Source organism: Sphaeramia orbicularis, chromosome 3 (genome assembly GCF_902148855.1).
Source record: "Sphaeramia orbicularis chromosome 3, fSphaOr1.1, whole genome shotgun sequence".
NCBI classification, from domain to species: Eukaryota; Metazoa; Chordata; class Actinopteri; order Kurtiformes; family Apogonidae; genus Sphaeramia; species Sphaeramia orbicularis.
Genome location: NC_043959.1, coordinates 44,445,219 through 44,469,795, shown reverse-complemented (window position 1 = coordinate 44,469,795; position 24,577 = coordinate 44,445,219). Strand labels below are relative to the sequence as shown.

Below are 24,577 nucleotides of genomic sequence, written 5' to 3'. Positions count from 1 at the left end.
GAGCACCAAAATTACCATGTGGCCAGTTAATGAAAAATGAAGATTTCCCAGAATATTTATGATGCTGGCCAGCCTAATCTTTCTGTGACATTCATCCTTTAAGATCAATCCAATAACACATTTTTCCTCCGTGATGAATAAGTTTGTTCAGGATTATTAATAGAATTCCCAAAACAAGGCTGGCCAGCATCATAAATATTCTGGGAAATCTTAGCTACATTTACGTCATTGACCCTGGTGAAATTGGGTCAACTTGACCAGCTCCATCCAATTTCTGAGAAGTCTCTACTGCAGGCATCAACCTGAGCCAGTTCTGGGAAATCTATGATTATTCTATCTGAACCTTCATGCAGTTCCACACCCTAGTTCAAATATCTCAAGTATTAATATAACTTGTGCAATAATCAATGCCATTATACTTTTAAAAATGCCATTTACACCTACGTTTGTATACAATTTGAAGAAAATATAATCATGCAGTAAAAAAAAAATGGTAAAAATAGAACCAGTTCTATCCCAAAGCTAAAATTTTGTCCACAACATCTTGAAACATACATGAAGACATGGTCAAAATTTCAAAATTTTCATTAATTAATTTTCAAATCTTCATTTTTCATTAACTGGCCACATGGTAATTTTGGTGCTCAAATAAAGAGTATTTTTGTGAAAAATTGAAATCGACCCATTTTATTCATTGCCTCATAGCAACACTTTTCATTGAAATGTAGTCTTTTTGCAGTATATTGTTGCATCTTGACCATAAGAATCCATGCAAAAAAAACATTAGGTCTCTACATTCATCCATTATGGTACAGTGCAAGCCTGAAGAGAGAGGACATTTTGAAGAATTAGCCTTTTCGCCTGATTTCAAGGCCTCATGGACCAAACATGAAGGCACCTACAATTATTTTGATGCAAAATATGGTCTTTTCAGTGGGATTTCACCCCAGACAGTAAGTTTCAGCAGTGTGGCTTGAATACCTAAGGAGATATAGCTCCTCAAAGTTGGCTGAAAAGCAACTTTGCAAAATTAAAAAAAAAAAAAAAATGTATTCAAAGGGCTGTATTTCCTAAACTATTACAGATATGACATTAAAATTTTGGATGTGTTCATTTATCTGGTAGGTGAACAAGTGTGAATTTTTTCAGAATTTTCTGGGGGGTCATGTGGGGACCATTGGCTGAATTGCCACGGAATGACCCACAAATGTATAAGTGATCATATAGATATACAAAGACTATTTGAAAATTCATGACCCATCCTTAGTAATTATTACTGTAAGAATTGTTATTAAGTAGTGGTAATTTTAGTAGCCGTGAAAGTAGAGGTCAAAATTATACAAATAATGTGCTAATTTGTGAAGTGATTTTTTTAAATTACTATCATCACACCTTAGTGTTAAAGTATATTTATTACACCAGATACTCTTAACTGCCTCCTTAGAAAATAGCAAAAGTGATGGTCTTACCCTCACAGCGTGGAAATGGGTGATTCCACTTTCTGTTGGTCCCATGCAGACAGGTCAGTACTGGGTGTCCAATCAACACGTAACCAGGAGAGCACTGAAAAGTCACGGATTGGCCAGCGCTGTAGTCAGAGTTGATGATGTCACCATTAGGGAAAGGATAAGGGTCCTGGCAGTTCTGCAGCTGGTACGCTAAAGAGAGACACAGGACATGATTGTCAGTGTGGAAACAGTATTAAGTTCTAATAATGTAATAGTGGAAATTTATCTTCAGATACACCATATTACGACAACCCCAGGAAACATAGGCTACAGAAATAAAATATACTAAATAGCAGGCCTGATGGACAGAATGTATATAGGGCTACCTGATATGGACAACCATATATTAACCCATAAAGACCCAGTGCTTCTTCAGTGGCACTTCCCAAATGAATTTTTCTATATATTTAATCATTCTTAATTGATTTGTCCCCATTTATTATATTATCATCTGTATTTTGTGTTTTTTCAGTGTAAATCATGTATTTTCCTATATTTAATTCACTGATCATGTAGATGTTCATGACAGCTCAGATTAAAGTTGTGTTTTATTATATCAGAAACAGAGAAAACTGAAGAAAAGTGAATTTTTAATCAAAACATATCATTACTTGAACATAAAACAAGCATCTCCAACCACTGTCACTGATCCAACTCCATGGGTTTTACTGGTGAATCAATGTTGTAGAAGATGACTGTGTTTCCGCGTTCACTACGGAGCCTCTGAATGTCCAAATGGGTCATATCTGATGACCATGAAAAGACGAATAACTGTATTTTACACCAATTATTTACATGTATTGATAGGATTAGTGGATTAACAGGTATTAAACAGTTTAGATCAGTAGATGCTTTTGTTCACCTGTGGCTATTTGGGTCTTTATGGGTTAAAATATTCTGCTTGAATAATCATGTCCAATATGTTGTATATCCAAATTGTTTTAAAAATAGGTGAAATTTTCCCTTGTAAGACATAGAGGCACAGGCTGATACAAAAATACTGACTTTACTGTGCCAGTAAACACATCACACACTAATTAAACTACTGTACCTGAACTAACTGATGACTTCAGTTCTGACAGATATGATGGAAAACATTTGTAAGTCTGCCAACATTACATTAAAGCTACAAACACCATTCTCTCCAAAATACCATAAAACAAATGCAACAATTTGTTTCCAGTATTTGTGTGAGTAATTTCCTCCATACCACACATAACAGGCTACAATACATGAAAGATATTCAATATATTTCTCAACCCTGGTCACACAAATATAAATGAAAAAAAAAAAAAAAAAACAGCATTTTTTTCCCTGCTCCTCAGAGTTTCTGCAGTGTGATGAAGCCTTTCGCACGGCCTCCCTCCAAAATGTGACGACCAAAAGGCAATTGTGACTTGTTACATTAATATTTCTGTCCGGAGCTAATGCTCCAAAGGGGCATTACAAATCTATAACCCACACAACCTATCCTAACAATAATAAGCTGTAGAAGCAGCAACATCAATAGAACTGATCTCCTCCTACACAGTTATCTAGTACACATGTATGCATGGCATGCCAGCGTTTGCTTCAGGAAATGTCAGCATTGCAGGTCTATTTAGGGCACATCTCACTCTGCATGAGTGTCAAGTGGCGAGCTGAGCCTTTCCATTCGATGTGCCATTGATAGATAGCAAAGGTGGATATCTTTTGGCGTTGGGAAACAAAGTGGTAGGAAAGGCGTAAATGAAGGACAGAACCTTGGCACTAAATCACTGCAACACAAGAACAAGCACTTAGGATCAGGTCAATTGTGCAAAGAGGCGTCGGAGAGAGCTCATCTGAGAGCAGCAGGATGTTAAATGTAGGAAGGAAAACTATGCAGGCAGCACAAACAGCAAGGCCTGGTTAAACCTAAGTTTCTGCAACAGAATGTATGGCATAGACCATCCCAAGTCCAGATGGGAGATGCCAAAAAGGATCCCTGAAATTGACAGAGCCATGGTCCTGTGGGGCTCCAGATTCCAACAGATATAGTAAACAAATATTGACAAAACTAAATGAATGTTGAGGAAATCAAAAAGGAACAGGAGCTGTGCTGGCAGTAACAGACGGACTGGTCCCAACTGAGAGCAACAACAAAGACAGAGAATGTAGGAAGGACAAGAGAGTTCTAGGGCAACGGGGGCTGGAGGAAAAACCTACTGGGAATGTGAAGAAAACAAGCCCAGTGGTAGTGGAAGTTGCAAAAAAAAACAAAAAACAAAACCAAGTGAAGGAAAAACATGTACAACTCTGTCAAAAAAGTTATAGGCGAGTGTAAAATACTGTACATTTGAGTATTTTCCCAGGTGGTGCAAGAGATGAAAACATGCACCTCAACTGATGCACTGACAATGACGGATATTCAGTGCAGATGGTAAAGATATATTTTTGTGCATTCCTTGCTGCAGAAAGTAAATAAAGAATTTTTTTTAAAAAATCCAATGCAACAACATGTACCTCAGAGCAGACATGTACACAACCTCTCCCTTCCAGCCATGACCAGTACAAGGACTGTGGTGCAAAGGGATCCCACCATTGCAAATTGGGAGAAAAAGCAAAATAATTACTTGCATGTGCATGTGGCTTAGTTTATGTGCAAGTCAGTGAGCCTTGTTCTAGTTTTGCTGGTATAGGCCCACAGTGCATCTCTTGTGTCTTTGATGTGAAGCACTTAGGGCTACAAGTAAAGCCTTCTGGACAAGATGCCCGTCTCTCACAGGGACTTACTAACAATCCATCTCTTTTAATGATGAGAGGAGAGCCATAAGGTTTTTTAAGTCTTTAGCATGACTCATCCATGGATCAAAGCTCAAAACCTCATAGCAATATGTTTTTTTTTTTTCATCCTACCATCCATTCTTGGAGTTGGGAAGGCTTTGTAATTTCTTCACTATGTCTTGATGTAAACTTACTTGGAAATATTTGAGAAGACCAAGCAAAGTAAGCGTGTTTCCCTTACTAAGATTTGGAGAAACTAGAGAGGAGGAACAACTTGAACAAGTGGTGCCCGGCACAACAAATCCCGCCCCTCACATTTATTTCACCCATTATAAGTAAATGGGAAGATTTTAGAAATTCCTAAAAAAAAATTGACCTTTGACCTACTGTTCCCATAATGCAGGGGTGTCAAACTCATTTTCTTTCAGGGGCCACATTCAGCCCAATTTGACCTCCAGTGGGCCGGGCCAGTCAAATAATAGCATAATAGCCTATAAATAATGGCAACTCCAAATTTTTTAGATCCAAAAAATAACATTAAATGATGAAACTATTGCTATCCAAAACAAAAAAAAAATGTGAATAACTGGAAAAAACTGAAATTTCTGAAGAAAAATAAGTACAATTTTATCAATTTTATGCCTCAACTTGTGATTTATACATGTGCATTACAGATCAGATCTACCAAGGCACAAAACAGGCAGAATATTGTTAAATTTGCACTTATTTTTCTTTAGACATTCCAGGTTATTCATATTTGTTCAGGTTATTGACATTTTACTATTAAAGGATATCAGAATTTAATGTTCTTTGCAATAAATCAAAGAGAAAAAATTGGTGTTGCCATTATTTAGAGGCATAATATCATATTATTTTTCTTACATTAAACCAAGAAGAACGCTTGGAGTCATTATATGTAGGTTATTATACTGTTATTTTTGAGTTTGATGCCCTTGACGGTAAATATCTTCAGGGTAATTTTTGCATTTTGCACTTTGTAAATTCACCTTGTGGGCCAGATTGGAACCTTTGGTGGGCCGGTTTTGGCCCCCGGGCCGCATGTTTGACACCTGTGCCATAATGTAATGAGATCCATTCTTGGCGAAGTCAGTTTGGTATGAATTCAACCAATAGTTTTGTTGCTACAGACATGTGAAATTTCGCCCATTATAAGTAAATGGGGGAAAAAAAAAGATTTAAAGCTCTACCTACCGATGTGGCATTTCTCACAGCACTTAGTAAAAGTTTGAACATGAACAACCCGCCTCCCTCCAAAGCCCCGCCCACTTCCCTCTGCCTGAGCACTGAGGCTCCTCCTCCTCTCTCCTCCTCTAATCTGATGCGCGACGGAAACGGAGGAGGAAGCAGAGGTGGAAGTCCGGTCCGTTTGGTGTGTCCGCGGACCCCTCCCTCAGTAATCAGATGCATCATCCACCTGCCGTGGGTCCGCGGCTCCTGTTCCATCAGTAGACCTGGTCTGTGCAGTACTGGGTCAGGGTCTTCACTGCAGTGCCCAGGGGATGGGCGCGCGCACTGTGAACGCGCGGCCTCCGCGAATTTTCCGTGGACATTTGAGGTTTCATAGTCCATACAATTATCATCCACATAATCCTAAATTGTGTGACACCATGTACATGTACCTGTATGAGTCCCACCGTCATAAAAGCTGAGCTTTATGCAGACCTGTTCAGTCCAGTACAGCTGACTTCCGGACTTTTATCTCCATCCTTCATTCATCAGACTCTCGTTTGTGCCCCTCAGTTGTTGTTTCTGTTCATAAATCCGTTTTTTTCCCTTCCACATGTGCATGTCAGTTCTATCCAAACACATCCTAGACAGTAGACTGTGGTCAGTGACAGGAGAAGCAGCGCCAGTGAAGTGTCAGATTCAGAGGGACACATATCGGATGTGAGGCGGCGATAGTGGATCGGATGCTGGACGGCCGTAATGGATGATTGACAGGAGGCTCAGTCAGGTTCGGCCAATTATTTCATTCGGACCGACTAAATGATTGGTCAGACTTTTATTAGAAATATATGAGAATTAAACATTTTTGAGTTTCAATACCTGGTGGATTTCTTTTACATTTTAGTTTGACACACACTTATTAGGAGCATTTTAAGATGACAAAAGAAAAGTGTAAAAATGCCACATCATACGGTATAGCTTTAAAAAATGCATAAAAAATTTAAACTTTGATGTACTTTTCCCAAAATGTAATGACATTTATTCTGGGTCACTAGCAATCTATAAACCAAATTTGGTATGAATGCAGCCAATAGTTTTGCTACCAGAGTGGTAACAAACAAACAAAGAAACAAACCGAACCAAAAGCAATACCTCTAGCCACCCCTTTGGGGGGGCGTCATAATAAAGGTTTGTTCTCCCAGGCTGCCCTTTGGGAATGCTTCCAACAGGGAGCCTGGAGCAAAACCTCAGGGCTTCTGGCCATCTTAAAATATATTCTTTATCTACTATAATTTTAAAGTCTGAGCAAAACAGACCCACAGATCAACCAGTTTACATCCATGTATGTCCAGACTAATAGGTGGGGTAAAAGGGACGGCTTTTATTTTCCCTTTTAAAACCTGTTGAGCCCTGGGCCAACTGTTTCCAGTCAGTATAATTTCGATGTAACACAAAAGAATGGAGTAACCGATCGATGAGGCTTCATTCATATAAAACCATATGAAGCTTGGAAAACAGCAACAGTAAGAAAAAAAAAATCATAATCATCGCTTCATAATGCAGCCTTTATTTGTATTCTTCTTTGGCTTGTTCAGTTTTAACAATAGAAAAATAATACATGTGCCATTGGATCTGCTTAGCGGTGGCTTAGTGGTGCAAAGTTTGACGCATTTGTCTTTTGTTTTATGACATTATTCCTGACACATGCTGGTCTAGGACTGCTGTTTTTGATGTTTTCTGCCTGTTTTCCCTCAGTGTTTTAGCTGATGTTCCTCTGGTTACACGGATGTATAGAATGCATATATTGCTACAAGTGTCGTGTAGCATTACCATGGCAACACAGACAGAACTGCGGCTGCTCCCGGTATCAGGGGCAATTAGACTTAAGAGGCAACATACAGACAAACTACAATATTACAAAGCATTTTAGACCACTAGCGAATATTTTTAAGTTTGCATACATTGTTTTTCATACATTTATAGGCAGATTAAAATTTTATTGAGCTACTGAAGCGTTTATTGAACTTATAGTAATGTAAAAATAGCTGACAGCTCAAATTAGGTTATCTTCACCTGTCACTCTTGACTCTACTGTCTGTGTGCAGGGACACACAAATGCAAACAGACACACAAACAACAAAGCAGTGAAGGAGAGAAAACTAGCATGACCATAAATGACAGCAGGACACAGACTCTCATAGAGCCTCCATCCCTGAGTTGAAATGAAACAACAACATGCAAATAACAAATAACATAAATAAAATATGGTTTTGGTTTATTTATTTTTAATTTTTATATATTTTTTTAGGGTAATCATGGCTGTTGCTGCTACAGATGCAACAGAAGAGTGTAAATAAAACATGACAACCTAGCGTGGCATAATACAGACCTTGAACTTTTCCTAACCCATTCTCCTAAGGAGTTATGTGACAGGCACTTTATAATTTTATTCATATAAGTGGTTTAATAATACTCTTATCACGCTAATCTCTGTGAGGGTGTCATCAGGGGTAGTACTTTTCTGTAAAGACGCTAAAGTAGACCTCATAAAATCCTTTCTTTGAAAGTCGCAGTAAAATTGAAAACTGGTTAGATTATGTCTTTCTTCTATTTTAACAAAGGCGACAAAGACGGAACTTTCTAAAAGACGTTGTCCTTTTGCCCCCCCACAATTTAAAGCTGAGTCTCGCAGTGACAATGGGAAAGATGGTTCTGATCTAAAAACATCAGAAACTTCTACAACCCTACACAACAGTCAAAACTTGCATTTACTCACCCTGATAGTTCAGTTTGAACCCAGGTCTGTTCTCAGAGTGGTCACTGTAGAAGTGAATGATTGTAAGGTGGGTCGTACTCAGCAGAGAGGGTGGGATCTGTGAGCCGGTAAACTGGCCAATCAGGGCCGAGCTGTGCTGTGGTCCTGCCCTGACCTCCAAAAAGTCATGGTTATCTTCAGAGGAGAAGTTCTGGAACTGGATATGAGCTCCTAGAACAGAAATACAGAACAGTTTAGACATCGTTACACATAGTTACAGTATATGGGATTTTATTCTCATCTCATCTCATCACATCTCATTTCATCTCATTTCATCTCACCTCATCTCATCACATCTCATTTAACCTCATCTCATCACATCTCATGTCATGCCATCTCATCTCATTTCATCTCACCTCATCTCATCACATCACATCTCATCCCATTTCACCTCATCTCATCTCATCACATCTCATGTCATCTCATCTCATTTCACCTCACCTCATCTCATCACATCTCAACACATCTCATTTCATCTCATGTCATCTCATTTCATTCCGTTTCGCCTCATCTCATCACATTTCCTCTCATGTCATGCCATCTCATCTCACCTCATCTCATCACATCTTAACACATCTCATCTCATCACATCTCAACACATCTCATTTCACCTCATCTCAACACATCTCATGTCATGTCATCTCATTTCACCTCATCACAGCACATCTCATCCCATTTCACCTCATCTCATCACATCTCATTTCATCTCATGTCATGTCATCTCATCTGATTTCACCTCACCTCATCACATCTCATCACATCTCATGTCATCTCATCTCATTTCACCTCACCTCACCTCATCTCATCACATCTCAACACATCTCATTTCATCTCATGTCATCTCATTTCATTCTGTTTCACCTCATCTCATCACATCTCATTTCATCTCGTGTCATTCCATCTCATCTCACCTCATCTCATCACATCTCAACACATCTCATCTCATCACATCTCAACACATCTCATTTCACCTCATCTCAACACATCTCATGTCATGTCATCTCATTTCACCTCACCCCATCTCATCACATCTCAACACATCTCATTTCATCTCATCTCATCTCATTTCATTTCGTCCCGTTTCACCGCATCTCATCTCATCACATCTCATTTCATCTCATCTAATTTCACCTCACCTCATCTCAACACATCTCATTTCATCTCATCTCATTTCACCTCATCACAGCACATCTCATCCCATTTCACCTCATCTCATCACATCTCATTTCATCTCATGTCATGTCATCTCATCTGATTTCACCTCACCTCATCACATCTCAACACGTCTCATTTCATCTCATCTCATGTCATCTCATTTCATCTAATCTCATCTTGTACACATATAAAGTACTATAAAGCCTCTATGAAAAATGAGTTACCGCTGCAGATTTTGTCTGTGTTTGTACAGTCCATATACTTCAGCTGCGCTAAGATATGCACTAGGAGTGAAACATTCTTTATCGGAATGTTCTTTCAATGATACTTACCATATCCAGTTGGCAGGGTTATTTGCCAGGTGCAGTCCAGGTTGCCAGGGTAGTTGCCTGGGAAACCTGGACTAAGGATGACACCGCTCATCTCAGACATCACCTCACCGCAACGAGCTGACAACACAAACACAGCAAACACATTGTTAAAACAGCCACAGCATGAGCAATAGGCAGTACACAGCATCACTTTATCATTTTTACTCCAACAGGAAGAAGCTTACTCTGCAGAAAAAACAAGAATGGTAGCAGCTGGAAAATATATGATTGGCTCCTACATTAGCATTAAAATTTATGCTTATTTTTAGTGTGTGTTTAAAGTCACCTTCTTCTTGTTGGGTAATGTGAAAAAATAAAGAAAAGAAATAAGCTTAGGGAAAGGAAAGAATTTTACCATGAACATAGATTAGTTAAGCATCTAATTTGAGTAGGGATGCACTGATACCACTTTTTTCCGAACCAAGGACAAGTACAAGTATTTACATTTGATTACTTGCCAATACTAAGTACCGATATGAGTACTTAATAATCCCATTACAGGTCTTAGTTACTTTTGAAAATGTGCTTTATTGTTGTTGTCATTAGTCTGACTGTAACAAAGTGCTGCTACTGACATTTAATGCATTGGAATGAGCGTTTCTCAATCAATCCACCAGAGGGTACCAACTCTTAATTAACCATACTGGCCGAATACCACGAAGAAGAGTAAAGTTCATTGAGAAGAAGAAAGTCAATGATAGCAAACATGGAGACGACAGAGGAGGTAATACTAATGTGGATACTAATGTTGATATTGATGAGGGTAGTTGTCATAAATATGTCAGTAGTTTTTCTCTAACTCATATACAGTTGCTCTTTGAAAATATCCGCTACCTCCACGGTTGCCGGTGATACTGCTTCTCCGCTTCGGTACGAACAGACCCTTATATATAAGAGAATATGATGATCTTTATATGGTTCTGGGTACGTATCCTACTAGCTCCCAGAAAACGGACAGAATTACATATGGAATGTACACAGAGGACGGACAATACACTCCATCCGCATCCGTCTGTGTCTTTAACGTAACTTTTGTCACCGTCGTTTATTTTGAAAAATCTCCACGCTGCTGACATTACTTCTCGGCCGCGTACCTGCTGCACTATGAAGTGAACGTCACTCTGCCATCAAGTGGTATTGGTGTGTTTGCATCGGAGCACTTTTACGAGAACGAGTATTAGTGCACATGCTCAGTATCGGACCGATACCCGACACTGGTATCAGTATCAGTGCATTCCTTCATTTGAGGTTAACAGTATTGATTGTATTGATAACTGTTTAACTGCAATATTTAAAACCCAAATAATAAGACACACTTTGACATTTTTTTTAGTTTGCACAACTTGTCAGAATTGATGTTGGATTTGATGCATACTGAGCAGCAAGACAGAGTTTAGTTAGTCTTGACATGTCAAGGTTGAGTTTAACTGGAATTGGCTCTCTATACCTGCAGTAAATTTTCACCAAGGACTGAATTATTCAAGTCTAAACACAAACATCAATGTAATCAAGGTTCCCTAACACTATTGCAGAAGTTGGAAAACCTTGGCTCTCAGCACAAGGTACAAAATTCTGTTTGTGCCCAGCAGGAATATTGATCTGATACCATAGATCGCTGACCCTATGTCAGTCAGGAAGCTGCTTACTTCCACAAATCTGATTTCAAGCCCCTGACATTAAATATAGATATTCGGTTCCTGCAGTGTATATAACCTAATTTTTTAAGTTAACACAAAATATCAAATAGTACTTTCTAAGCACAGGTGACCATAAACCTGACAGTTTTATTTCACATGGAAAAAATAATGCATCTGTCGCTTTGCTTTGAAAGATCTGAAGTTGAGTGGGAACCTCGCATCTGCCGGATTACCTTTTTTTTTCATCTGATCGATCCCCTATAACACAATTTATCAGGTAAAGCAGTTTGTGTGTGTGTGTGTGTGTGTGTGTGTGTGTGTGTGTGTGCGTATGTTACCGATGCAAAGAGGAGGTGGGTAGTTCCATCGACGCACTGTTCCAGGCATACAGGAAATGTGAGAGTGGCCCTTGAAAAGATCATACAATACAGGAGGTTCAGCAAAGCGCACGTACACTGTATATTTTGTCATTGTTATCAGATAAAATATTTTGCCTTTTCTATAAAAAAAATTTAACAAAAAAGTAAAAAAAAAAAATCCTTACTTTTGGTAAATCTAAACCAAGATAGCTTACAACTTCCAAGAATGCGTTTTTAACTATTTTTGTGCTTGATAGCAGTTATAAAATCTGTTATGTCATCACATCAAGGTGTAATTTAATCGGTATAATTACCTGTAACGTGTACCCAGGTTCACAGGTGAACGCAACCACCTCATTGACCATATATCTGTCTCCTGATTTAATACCATTGGCCGGTACCATCGGTTCTGGACATGTGGTGAGACCAACCGCTATGAACGAAAGCAAAACAGATAAACAGAATAAATTACAATTATCATTACTGCATGTTTTCCTGTCTTTCTTTTTTTTTTTTTTTACTGACTATTCACTTAAATGCTTTGCCTCAATTCATGTGTGCTGGAACAAATGTCTGGAGTCAGATAACAACAAGAAATAAGTTCTAGGCAACTAGGCTCACATTGCTGTTTTGAGCTTTGCGTAAACACTGTCAGCTAATTTTGATCATCCTGTTTCTACATAAAACGTTCTATTACTATAATGACTGCAGAATCATCCTCTTCTGTTAAAGAAAACTTCGCCATTTGACTTTTACCATTCTTTCCCTCCACTTTACTGGTTTGCAATTTTTCCCTTCTAATAATCAATTAACAATCACAGCAAAACACATCAATCCGTGGCATCCCTGTAACTACTAATTATGTACATTAACATGATAATAATGTCAATATGTCACGCAGAGTTTTTAACACATAAAAGAAACTTCAGATACTTAAAAGAATAGCTGTGACACTTTAATTTACAGATGCTTTTTTTCTTTTTTTTTTTTCTAGTGTAGACATTGCAATTAAGAACAGACAAGTTGAAATCTAAAAAGGCTTGTAGCGCATCAGTGGAGACAACAGCTTCTAAAATGTGCTTAAAATTTGTGACGGTACCATAATGACTTTGGTGGAGAATTCCCAACACAATAAAGGTTAAACACATCCTTAATAAGTTTGACAGCAGCCAGTCCTTTATCAAACAGCATCAGTAGGGGTGCATCTGTGTGTGTCAGTGTGTGTGAGTCTGCTCGTGTGTTTCATGTGGAAACTTCCGCAGGAGACTGCCCTAGAGCGGTTACCATGGCAACACAGGGGTGGAAGAGGGATAGAGAGTGAAAGGGGAGAGAGAGGAGTGAATGTTTGTGTGTGTGTGTGTGTGTGTGTGTCCGTCCGTATGCATCTGTGTATTTGCTTGTGTGTCTGCTCTTGTTGGTTCATTATCTATCTTCCTACCAGCAAAACGATGCGATCCCACAGAGCTCGCACGCACAGACGTACAAGTGATCTAGCGCGTGTGTCACTGGTAAGCATGTGTGTGTTTGTGTGTGCGATGGTCTGTTATATGAGTGTGTATTTTCACCACAGAGGAATGAGGGAGAGTTTTTTTTGAGGGAGCATAAGTGAAAAAGCTGCATGACGCACACACACATACACGGTGTATTATTAGGCAGAGCATCAGCAGCCTGTCATGACAACTGATCAATGAAACTATTCCATTTGGCTGACCATCTTTCTGCCTCTCCCTCTCTTTCTGTGCTGGCAAACTGCTCCCTCTCTTCTCTGGTTATGAGGGAGCGGTGATGCTCTATAAAAATGCTGACAGTACCACAAACCACCCCACTAGGGCCACTAGACTACAACTAGACATGTCAGCATTTAAATCTAACTGACTGGATTTACTATACTTCTGCCTCTGTTTACTTGAGGACAGACAAGGGAGCAAAATGTCTCACTCCGTCATTTAGGGAAAAGGCCCTTTAGTCAGCTAAAAAACAACGACACGGTCATCGCCGCAATCATCCGCATGTTCCCTACAGATGAGGTAAACAAATGCAGTCCTGGTAAACACTAACTTTGAGCTAAATCTGGAAAAATCTCATAAAATGTGGAGTATCTGTCAGGGATTACATTGTACAAAACATCTAAAGTTCACACTGAGACTCAGACAGTCCAGTGCAATGGTAGACGCTGCACCATAAAAGGTTTTCCAAGCATTAGTTCTGTTTGACATAAATAGTCTGTGGTGTTGATAATGATCCAGTATGAAAGGCAATAGAGCGAAAACCATCTTCTGTTTAACTATAACGTCTTATGTGGGTATTGGTTAGTTGTCTTTCTTGCCTTTCACTTGTTTATAAAAAATGGCCTCACTGAACATTCGACTGTCTCTGTTCTCATCTCTTATTCAGCAGCGTCTCTGCATTTATCGAAAAGTTTAAAGGCAAGTTTGTGGTGAAACTTCCAGTAAAAACAACTAACACTTTCTCCACAGAATAAAGTATAAACGCTCATTTTGTGATATGCAACAAGACCAGTATACAAAAGCGCAATATATAGTACATATTTACTGAGAAGAACTTTGTAAAACCTTTTCTGTTGTAACAGAAAATGCTAGTTTGGTATATCTGTTTGGATCTATAATAGACTCTTATTCAAACTTGTTCCATGCGTGTTGATGTAGGAGACATGACGGTCATCGCTAATATCAGTTTTACACAAGTGGAAACAGGTGACGTCATAGAACGGGAAAGCAAAAACAGATGACCACAGCTGTTAGTCTCAACTCAATAATATGAGTATTTCAAGGCAGAGTAAAATAATGTTAAAGGTGCCCTGTCAAACAAAACCGTTTGTACTTGTATTTTTTGAAATATGTTAGGTCCATAGGTGTTTGTGTTATGTGGTGATTGTGAAAATAAACTGCTACCTCCTGTCTGCTATTGTCACGAAAAAGAAATAAGTGAAGAAATCAGGCCAATTTGAAAAGCTGGTCAGTCTGTTTTTCAGTTGTTTTTTTTTTTAATTATTATTTTGCCATTTTTTTTTTTAATTCTTTCTTTTATATAAAAGAAAAACTGAATAAAAATCAAGTCGTAAAAAAAATACTATTCATGAGCTCAAGATCATTTTCACTTATTCCATTGGCAGATTTTTTTTTTTTTTTTTGCTTAATTCAGATTTTTTTTGCTTTATTCAAGCAAAAAAAAAACTGCCAACGGAACAAGTGAAAATGATCTTGGTAAGATTTCTTGAAATAAGATTTTTAAGATCTATTGTCTAAAAATAAGTTCTTATATCTCACTTACAAGTCACTCTATAGGTGATTATGTCTTATTTTAAGTGTGATGAGATATTTTGACTAGAAATGAGAAAAATACACTTGGTAAGATTTAGATTTTTGCAGTGCAGTGACAATTTTCGTATACAGCAAGCATGGTTAAACATCAACGTTCTTATGCACTATGCTCGAACAGAACGTCACCAATGCACATGTTGCCCAAGAACCCAGAGTTGAGGATCTAATGGCTTCAGTTTATTTCTGGAACAAGGCCACAACACTATAATTCAAAATTAGCTCTCTGTTCCTCACATTTTGAAGAGAGTGACTTCATTAACTTTGGAGAGTCCAGCAGAGGCTTCGCAATAAGGTTACTGTTGAAGCCTGGAGCAGTACCATCATGGCAGTCTACTGAAAAGCCAGGCTCTCATTGGCTAGCTGTTCAGCCAATCACAGTCAAGCAGATTAGTAATGTTGAATATTCATGAGAACTGGTGAAAATGGAGCTGAGTCTTCCAGCAGGCTTTCTGTACCACATTAGAATGGCTTGAAACTTGGTAACCAACATTTTTTTCCACAAAAAATGTTAGAGTCCATGGTAGGACTTCAGACATTTCCACAAAAGTAATGGAATGCGTGTGGCAGGACACCTTTAAAACATATCCAATACAGTCCATGCTGTCTGCCTATTACTGGGCTGAAACATTTATGGTTCCTGCACATCTAGAAGAAAAAACTGACAAAAAGGAAAAAAAAAACCAAAAAAAAAACCCTGCACAGTATGTAGTGGTCACAAGCAAATTGAGGCATAGTTTAGACAAGTGACTGATTTTCTCCATGTTTTTCTTCTCCTGCTGATGGCATGTATACAAACCAAGCCAACAGAAAAGTAGAGACCAGTGGGCCACAAATGTGTGCACTCACCTGCAAATACAAGCACACACACAAAGTCTCAGAAATACTCACAAAAGGGGACGTGTTCATTGATCTAGAAGTGATTCTAAGCTAAAACAACTACAAAGGACTGAAAAGCACAACCGCAACCTGACAGGTGTGTATGTGCGTAATTGTATGATGTTAATGCAGTACCTGTGTCTATATCTTTGTCTGTCTTCCTTTCTTTGTGTCAACATGTCTGTTCTGCATTAATGTGTATATACAACACATTGTGTGTGTGTATATGTCTGAGTCTTCATGGATTTATTTGCTTCCATCCAGGCGTGTTTTCTACATACATGCACGAATTTGTGTGTCTCAGTATGGGTGTATGCTCTGAGGCAATACCAGTTCAGGTCACTGACTCTTGTTATTTGATGTTGAAGTTTGGGCTACAATTATGTGAGTGTGCTCAAGTATATGTGTATTACAAGGTTTAACTTACTTTTATATTCTAAGTGAAAGCCTGCTGCCACCACACTGATGTCACTTTGAAAGTGCAGTAGAAGTTGATTGGATGTAGAGTTGAGGAGGGCGGGAGCTGTTGTTCCTGTAAAAAAAGCAACAGAAATGATATTTATATGAATAAACATACATGTATACATATCACAATAGCAGACGTACCAGACAGAAATTACAGAAATAGAGCTTGAGGCGAGGAGGGATTTTAGGGGTCTTGTTTAGAAGTCAAGACCAGCAGGGAAATGATGGGTAGAGAGGGTGAACGACCCCTCACCCTCAATGGACAGCTACCATTTTTGTGTCCTCAACTAAGGCCACCCTCATATGCCCCAGTGAAGCTGCTCAGTGGCCAACACCAGATGACTATGGTTATAGTGGGCTGCTCCCCCGAGTGCTCTCTGGAGAAGGGCACAGTCATTTGTGTGCATGCATGTGTGTGAGTGTGTGGTGCCCTATGGGCGACATGTTTTATGTGTGATAGGTGTGTGACAGGTATGTGCTTGGGGCAGGTCACAGGGGAAACTCCGTTGGGAAATTGTAAAAGGTTAGATCATTTTTATTCCTCCCTGTCTTCTCTGTTGCCTTCATTCTCTCCCTCTCTTTCTTCCATCCTTCACTTAACCTCATGTTGAAAAGCTCCCTCCTCACCTTTAACTGACTGCATGAGAGGAGTTAGAGGAATTCTCTGCCTAAAACATTTAAGACACATATCACATTTCTTGGTATTAGAACTCATCCATCATAGATCCCCAGTGTAAACTGTATGTGTGGGTACTGTATATATAGTTTGTGACATGTCATTTGTTATTCATCATAAATCCTTATAGTATGTGTGTCTGTGTGTTTATGCATGTGTGGGTGTCTGTCAATCTATGTGTGTGGGTATGTGTGTGCATGTATTTATAGTTTAGGACCTGTCATGTCTCATCCATCATACGTCACCCAACTATGTGTGTGTATGTGTTATTGTGCATCAGGTTGTGTGTGTGTGAGACAGAGTCTGCGAGCATATTGTCATACCAGAAAATGACCCTAATTTCGGAGCTGTCATGTCTCCTCCGTCGTAGATCTCTAGAGAGTCCCAGTTGTGCTCAGTAGCAAACGTCATCACTTGTATCTAAACAGAAAACAATTAAAAGAGATGACAAAACTCTCTCTGCAGGAACTTGTGTTCATTCTTTATAGTTATTGTATACACTATAGATACTATATGCAGAGGTGTTCATTTAATGGAAGTGCATATTAATGTGTGTACCTGTATCCCGGCCCCTTCACTGACGTGGATCCTCCAGAGGCAGTTAAGACTGTTTGGGTAAGGCTCAGGGTATCCAGGAGACAGAATCGTACCACGGCGCTCAGTCAAATTGCCACTGCAGGGAACTAGAATGACAATATAAAATGGGAATTTCTTGGCAAAAACTATTAACAGTACAGCTAACAGATACAGGTAATGTGAATCCAGTTCAAACAATATGGTGCTCAAATTACCACTACAGGGAGCCGCGGAGAAAATATGATAACAAACATTATTTATGGTATAAACTGAGATGACAGTTGAAGCTGTTGTTAGACGTTTGCTCTCAGCAGAGAGCGATTCCATGCAGGCACGCATTTAGTTTGTAAAAAATTAATGTCAAAATCCAAAGATGTGCTAGATGAGTCAAAGATGACTGATTACCTCTTTGGAGCTTCATGGAACAGCAGCGTATGCACACAATATATTTAGCGTAATGCCATGAGTTTTACCTATACAGGTCGGTGTTGTTGCATTCCACTGAGCCAGGGCACCTGGAACGGCCTGGCAACGGATGGCACTGGACCCTTTCAGCAGATATCCAGGACTGCACTCAAACCGGACCACAGAACCAGCTGAGAACTCGGAACCAATCCGCCGGCCGTACCGAGGTTCTGGCACTGAACTGCACTGACTGTCGCTGGTCCGAGGCACAGCTACAACAATAATAACAATAAAATAATATAGGCAATAAAAATAAATAGCAATATACTATATTTATTCAAATAACTAAACATGTAAATAAACATGTTTATAGTCAAAGCCAGCTTTTACTTCTAACTTTCTCTGTTTTAAAGCATATTTGGATGCATTTCATTACAAAGTCTTCCTCTGATCTGCTCACATTTGCCCTGTTAATGAAACACTATGCTGTTAATAAAACACTTTTTGTGACCATTTCACCTTAAAAGATCTTAAACATTGCCTTTCCCAAAAGTAGGGTTTGGACACAAAATGTATTTAATGAATCACCAACTGGTCAATAGTGGATAAAAACATTAATAGTTAATATTAGGAATCAATCAATCAATTGGAATCACTTCTATGTCAATTTTTCAGAGTTAATGTGATGCTTAATGATTCTGATTTATTGTATATTACTGATTACATATTCATATTTTGACCTTTGTTACTTGATGTTCAGTTCAATGGTCAAACTGTTTTCAATTAAAAAGTCGATATCAGACATGAATAATGTCAAAAATCTGTGTAAAATGTGGGTGATGTCGGTGATTACCTGCTCTCTACTCCTGGCTTTAAAAATAGGACCAATGTCCCTGTAGCTCACTGGCATATTCTATCAATAATCAATAACAACTTGAATTTGTGAGGTTGTCAGGTTGTGCTGCTATGTCTGAGTCCTGTGGTCTGGATGCAGATCAATCTCCCGATAGAAGTGGGTGGTACTTTCACTGAAGGATAACAGCAAATTAAATCAAAGTCCATGACTTCATCAGTGGTCACTAATAACTATATTGTTATCTGCAACCATCTCCCTGTTATAAGCTATTAAAATATGGACCATCAAGTAAAGACACAATTTTGAATAATTACAAAATTTGGCAAAAATTCAAAAACATAAATTTCTATAAACTGTGAACAAACTTTGTAGACAGAGAAAATTTGAAATGAATCTGACCAGTAGTTTCATCAGAGAATATGTTTGAAAAAATTGCTATCAAATACGATAAAGACTTTGATGACGACAACAACGACGATGAAGGTATCAACGACGCCGGACACAGTGCCTTCACAATAGCAAATGACCTATTGGCTGGTGAGCTCAAAAAACACTTCTGGTCGATCTCTGCTAGTTAAAGATTTTCTTGTGTAGACAAGTAGAATTGAAGAAAGATGTTTTTGCTTTTTTTTTTCTGCTGACGGTTTCGGCTGTAGCTTCCGCCTTCATCAGAGCTGTCAAACACTTCCCGGTGTGACGTGTCTAAAAAACAGCTGATCTCTGCTGTTCTGTTCATATCCTGAGTGTGTGCCTCTCTCTCACTTGTTGCCTATTGTTCCTTTTTGATGCATCTAATCTAATCTACAGTCTAGAATCTGTGACAGAGAATGAATGAATGGCCAGCATCCAATGACATTATCTTAACAGCTTCTATTTTTTTGCATATATTTTTCCTCCTTTGAAATTTTACAGTGGATCTGCCTTGTCATGATCCATTATGATGGTGAATTGTCATCTCTTATGTCAATTGATGATGGCTTTTTTTCCTTTTACCGGGCGTGAGGTGAACATACAGGGTGGGGAAGCAAAATTTACAATATTTTGAGGCAGGGATTGAAAGACAGTGTATGACCAATTAGTTTATTGAAAGTCATGAGAATTTAAATCTTCAAATCCTATTTTACTGCATTTCTAACGGTCTTGTTGTCTACCTCAAGTTCAATTGCCATTTTTCTCATGGATTTGGTTGGATACTTTAGGATTTTAGATTTGAGAGCTTTAATAAAAGCTTTGGTACGTGTTTTGTTGCTTCCTCCACTTCCAGACTTTCTCGTAATAGTTTTGCTCATAGTCATTCTCTTCTTTACATTATAAACAGTCTTTATGGACACTCCAACTATTTTTGAAATCTCCTTTGGTGTGACGAGTGCATTCGGCAAATCACACACTCTTTGACGTTTGCTTTCCTGATTACTCATATGGGCAAAAGTTTCTGAAAAGGTATGGACAGTAGTGTTAGGTATGATTATGACATCAATATATGTTTGGTTTCAAAACAATTGACGTAGTGCCTGCTGAGAAAAAACAACTAAATGTTCATTGTAAATTTTGCTTCCCCACCCTGTATACTAAACTGAGTGAATTAACTCTGCTCAACTATTCTGAAATTGAAAAGTCTGTTCACTTCGTAAGGTTTCTCAGTTCAGAATTAAGGGTTAAGCTCATTTTAACAATCTTTAAAACACACTTTCCAGAACAGGGCCATGGTTTCTAATCTATTACTGTTTTTTTTTTTTTTTTTTTTTTTGTGCTTGAGAAAACACAATAAATAGCAGAAGACAGGCATTGATGTTGAACTTGAATTGAGTGTGATTCATTGTGTGCGGATGTGAATAAGGGTGACTTGGACAGAGTGTGAGTTACCTTGGTAGACGAAGTGGAAGCCTCTAGCTGACTGGCCACTCTTAGCATTGAACCGCAGCATGATCTGATTGGAGGTAGCCAATGGCAATGTCTCACCTGTGACACACAATCACACACAGACACATTAGAACTTCAAAATGACGACGGATGCTGTAACCTGCCTCTCTTCTTTGCTGTTTGACACATACAGACGGCCTCATATGGACACAAATGCACACGCACCAATGTAAGTGTCTTTTGAATCAAAGATGCAAACAGCGACGGTGTAGATTTAGCTGCACTAATTTACATTAATGACCAAATAAAGACCTCAATTAGCAGGGCTTGTCCATCATGTGTGCTGCGCTAGCACAGGAATTCAAGAACAACCACACACACCAACTTACAAGCACGTACGCACAGATCTGGATGCAGACGCATAAACAGGCAAACAAAGTAACAGTGATAAATGAGAAAAACATGGCCTGGTGTGGCTGACATTTAGAACCATCATTAGCTGCAGCGGGGTGTGTGTGCATGCGTATGCCTGTTATGCATGTACGTGTGTTAATATGTTTGTGTGTCAGGATAATCAGTCAGTTAGCTGGAACAATGTGCTACAAAGCTGTTTGCCTGTGCATGTGTATTTGTGCGTATGTTTATGTGTGCGTGTGATAGGGTAATGATGCGGATAACATTATTTTGCAAAGCCTGGTGTCTTTTATTCTTTGCTGCCAGTTTTAGCCAAAAGGGGAATTTCAAACCCAAATTAACTTTAAGAAATAAGCCACCCATTCTACATTACATAAACCGGCCTGTTTCCTTTGAACTAACTTAGATGGATAGTACTTGAGAAGAAAAAAATTGCATCATGTTCAGCTACATTTACCAGAAACTGTCACATCCTCCTTTTTATTATGTTGAACTAAGCTCACTGAGCTGCCCAAAGGAGCGAAGCATGAAAACAACATAAAACAAGCTCTATACAGTACATTAAGGCCATATATAAGCATACCTAATGCAACGAAAAACTGCTATAGAGTAAGGCTACAAGCATATTCATATTGACAGTATAGGTTTATTGACGAATACAGTACACTCTGTACTGTGAGTGATGTTTTTAACACCAACCCCCATTATTACTTAAGTACTGACATTTTTACAGACCAGTATCCTCTTATCCTTCATTAAGAGCTTCATTTTCTTCTCCTAATTCTACAAACACAAAACAGAATAAACATAACAGAGAAAATATTTTAAAACCCCGGTTTCCATAGTAAAAAACACTAACTGTCAATTCCGGTGGGATTTCCCTGCAGCATGCCCTCTGGCCATGACACACAACAGAAGAACACGAAACTCTGAGGCAACAAGAGCACACTTTGCCAACAACTATGCTAATCAATATTTCTTCATATTTCATTGCACATACTGTGTTGTCTACATTGATTTTGTCTTATCCTTCACTTTTCACACATGCTGGGAATATTGTGTGTGACTCTACACTTTAACTGGGATGACTCAGAGGTATAGGATAAAGAAACTTGGATTGTGTTCTGGAGTATCAGCGCTACCATACATTGGATTGGCCCAGTGAGGCGCTTTTCCACTGCTGATTTCTTTGTGTAAAGATAACCCATAATGGATTTTCACCAGATACATCACTGTCAAATAAATTGTGATAACGACCACTGGTGCTGCGTTCAACAGCCCCCTGGAGCTGCTTTCTTACAGATGATTTCATTATTTCCTGCTTTCAAATGTTTTCTGGAGTATCTAAAAAAGAAACTCAAGAGAAAAATATTATCATTAGTTAATACTCATTCTGTTAATATGGTCGGATGGAGTGAATAGCAGCTTTGATTTTGATGGCTTAAATTGGGAGTGATGTGTTTTTAATCATCTGGATCGTATTGGTTAAAACTTTTAATGTTTAGTTTCTGTCTTAGTGTGTGCTTTTCTTTGTCTTCTACCATGTGGGGAAATAGTGGAAATAAGTGTTTCCATTTTAACCTGTTATCCCCTTGTCTGATAACCCATGAACACCCACGGCAGCAGCTTCCTATCATATGTCATCTAACATTTAACACCAACTGCAGACTCACCTGAGTGTGACCCTGCCAGGGAGCTCAGCAAACGGGCGTTCTCATTGGCTCCGTCAAACAGTTCCACTGAGTCATTCATTGCTGTCTGAAAAACAGCAAACTGGCCAAACACCACTGAATGGAAGGGACAGAAAAGAAAAAAAAAAATAGATTTTTTTCGGTAAATAAAGATACAGTTTACCTTCTATATTGGTGCATCAGTTATAACTACAGCCACTATAAGTAGTTATAGTCTGAGTATTTATCTACTTACCAAACTGTGGGGAAACTGTAATGTAATAAGAGCAGGTTTGTCTTGTAGTGTAGTTCAGAGGATAGTTCGGAGATAAAACGACTCCCTCAGATCCACCATATTGTCCTCCACATGGAGCTGCAGATCAAGAAAATGTCATTATCTTCATTTACATAATTTGTAATAATAAACCTAATGCAGTATATATTTTCCACAGATCTGCGCACCTTGCTGAGACAAAATCGGTGTCTAAAATCATGCATGCTACCTTCTATAGTGCATTACTCTGCCTTTTCACTGAAGTGCATGTTCTTAGAAATAAGTGAAATGCACTTCTTTGAACCTCTCTCTGAATATGCTTTTACTGCAGACAGGGATGGTGAAAATGCCAAATAATTCCATTACACACAAATCTCTAACACAAAATCACTTTTACGTAATTTTAACTTTGAAAAATGATTGATCCTGAAGTGCAGATGTATATTTGACCAGATGTAATCAAAGAACACTGACCTGAAAGAGAAAGCTTAATTAATTTATTCTGTGATGTTAACAGACAAAGAATAAATATTCTTGATTTTATTATGCATATTTTAGTCTTAAATGTGGATCTAAGGGGTCTTGCAGTTAAACCTGAAGGAAAAACATTAACATGCTACATCTTCACATGTGACCAGTGTTTTCTGTTGCATCTATTATTATCCACTTCTCTATTGTTGGGAACCAAAAACAGGCTTGGAAGGAAAATAGTGATAAAGAGTAAAAGCTAGCAGTTGCATTTCACTGAATAACTTCAACAATAAAAATGAGAGAGCATCGATTAAACACAATATGTGAGCATTTAATAACACAAGGCACAGATTAATGGATGTACAGTGAATCCGAACAGTGATATATTTTAGTATCCCAGCATAGTGGATCTGAAATATAATTATGGGTTGTTATTGCATTAGGGGAACAATATGGATAATACAAGAAACTTAGATGAAGTCATCATATGGAGTATTTCGTCCACTGTCATGCAAGACCTTAATTTACAACCTAAACCCAGGCTTTACTTTATGTTTGTTCTTGAAATGTATGAACAGACCAACTGCAAGAAAATGTTTTTGACTTCAAGAACTAAAAAACAAAACATTGTTAAGCCATCGACCTGTTGAAGTGTTCAAAAACTGGGGAAAACAGTATTCATCTATGGAAACACCATTGAACTAAAGTTAAAGATCAATCTGTAGACTAGTATAGTGATATACTATATACAGAAAAAGGGACACTGTACATATTTTACATTCTACACCAGCCAAGAAAGAACAAAAGCAAAACTGTAGCAAGCCACATTTCTGCCAATAGTTTCTGAACCTCTTCTGCTTTGCTGCTTCAATCGTTTACAGAAACCATGCTGCAATGAAGCATTCAGATTTTAAT

General features: G+C 38.4%; 1 protein-coding gene across 1 annotated transcript in view; it reads right to left on the bottom strand.

The window, feature by feature from the left end:
• Window positions 1-24,577, bottom strand: part of LOC115411411 (CUB and sushi domain-containing protein 1-like) — a 692,182-nt gene that overhangs the window by 86,664 nt on the left and 580,941 nt on the right. The window contains exons 33-44 of the mRNA XM_030123526.1: window positions 23,174-23,290; window positions 22,921-23,034; window positions 20,837-20,932; window positions 18,186-18,389; window positions 17,695-17,819; window positions 17,460-17,556; window positions 16,423-16,527; window positions 12,093-12,211; window positions 11,758-11,827; window positions 9,744-9,860; window positions 8,218-8,427; window positions 1,470-1,658 (exon numbers count right to left, since the gene is read on the bottom strand). Of these exons, the coding sequence (XP_029979386.1) occupies window positions 1,470-1,658; window positions 8,218-8,427; window positions 9,744-9,860; window positions 11,758-11,827; window positions 12,093-12,211; window positions 16,423-16,527; window positions 17,460-17,556; window positions 17,695-17,819; window positions 18,186-18,389; window positions 20,837-20,932; window positions 22,921-23,034; window positions 23,174-23,290 (1,563 nt within the window). The remainder of the gene's footprint in view (window positions 1-1,469; window positions 1,659-8,217; window positions 8,428-9,743; window positions 9,861-11,757; window positions 11,828-12,092; window positions 12,212-16,422; window positions 16,528-17,459; window positions 17,557-17,694; window positions 17,820-18,185; window positions 18,390-20,836; window positions 20,933-22,920; window positions 23,035-23,173; window positions 23,291-24,577) is intronic.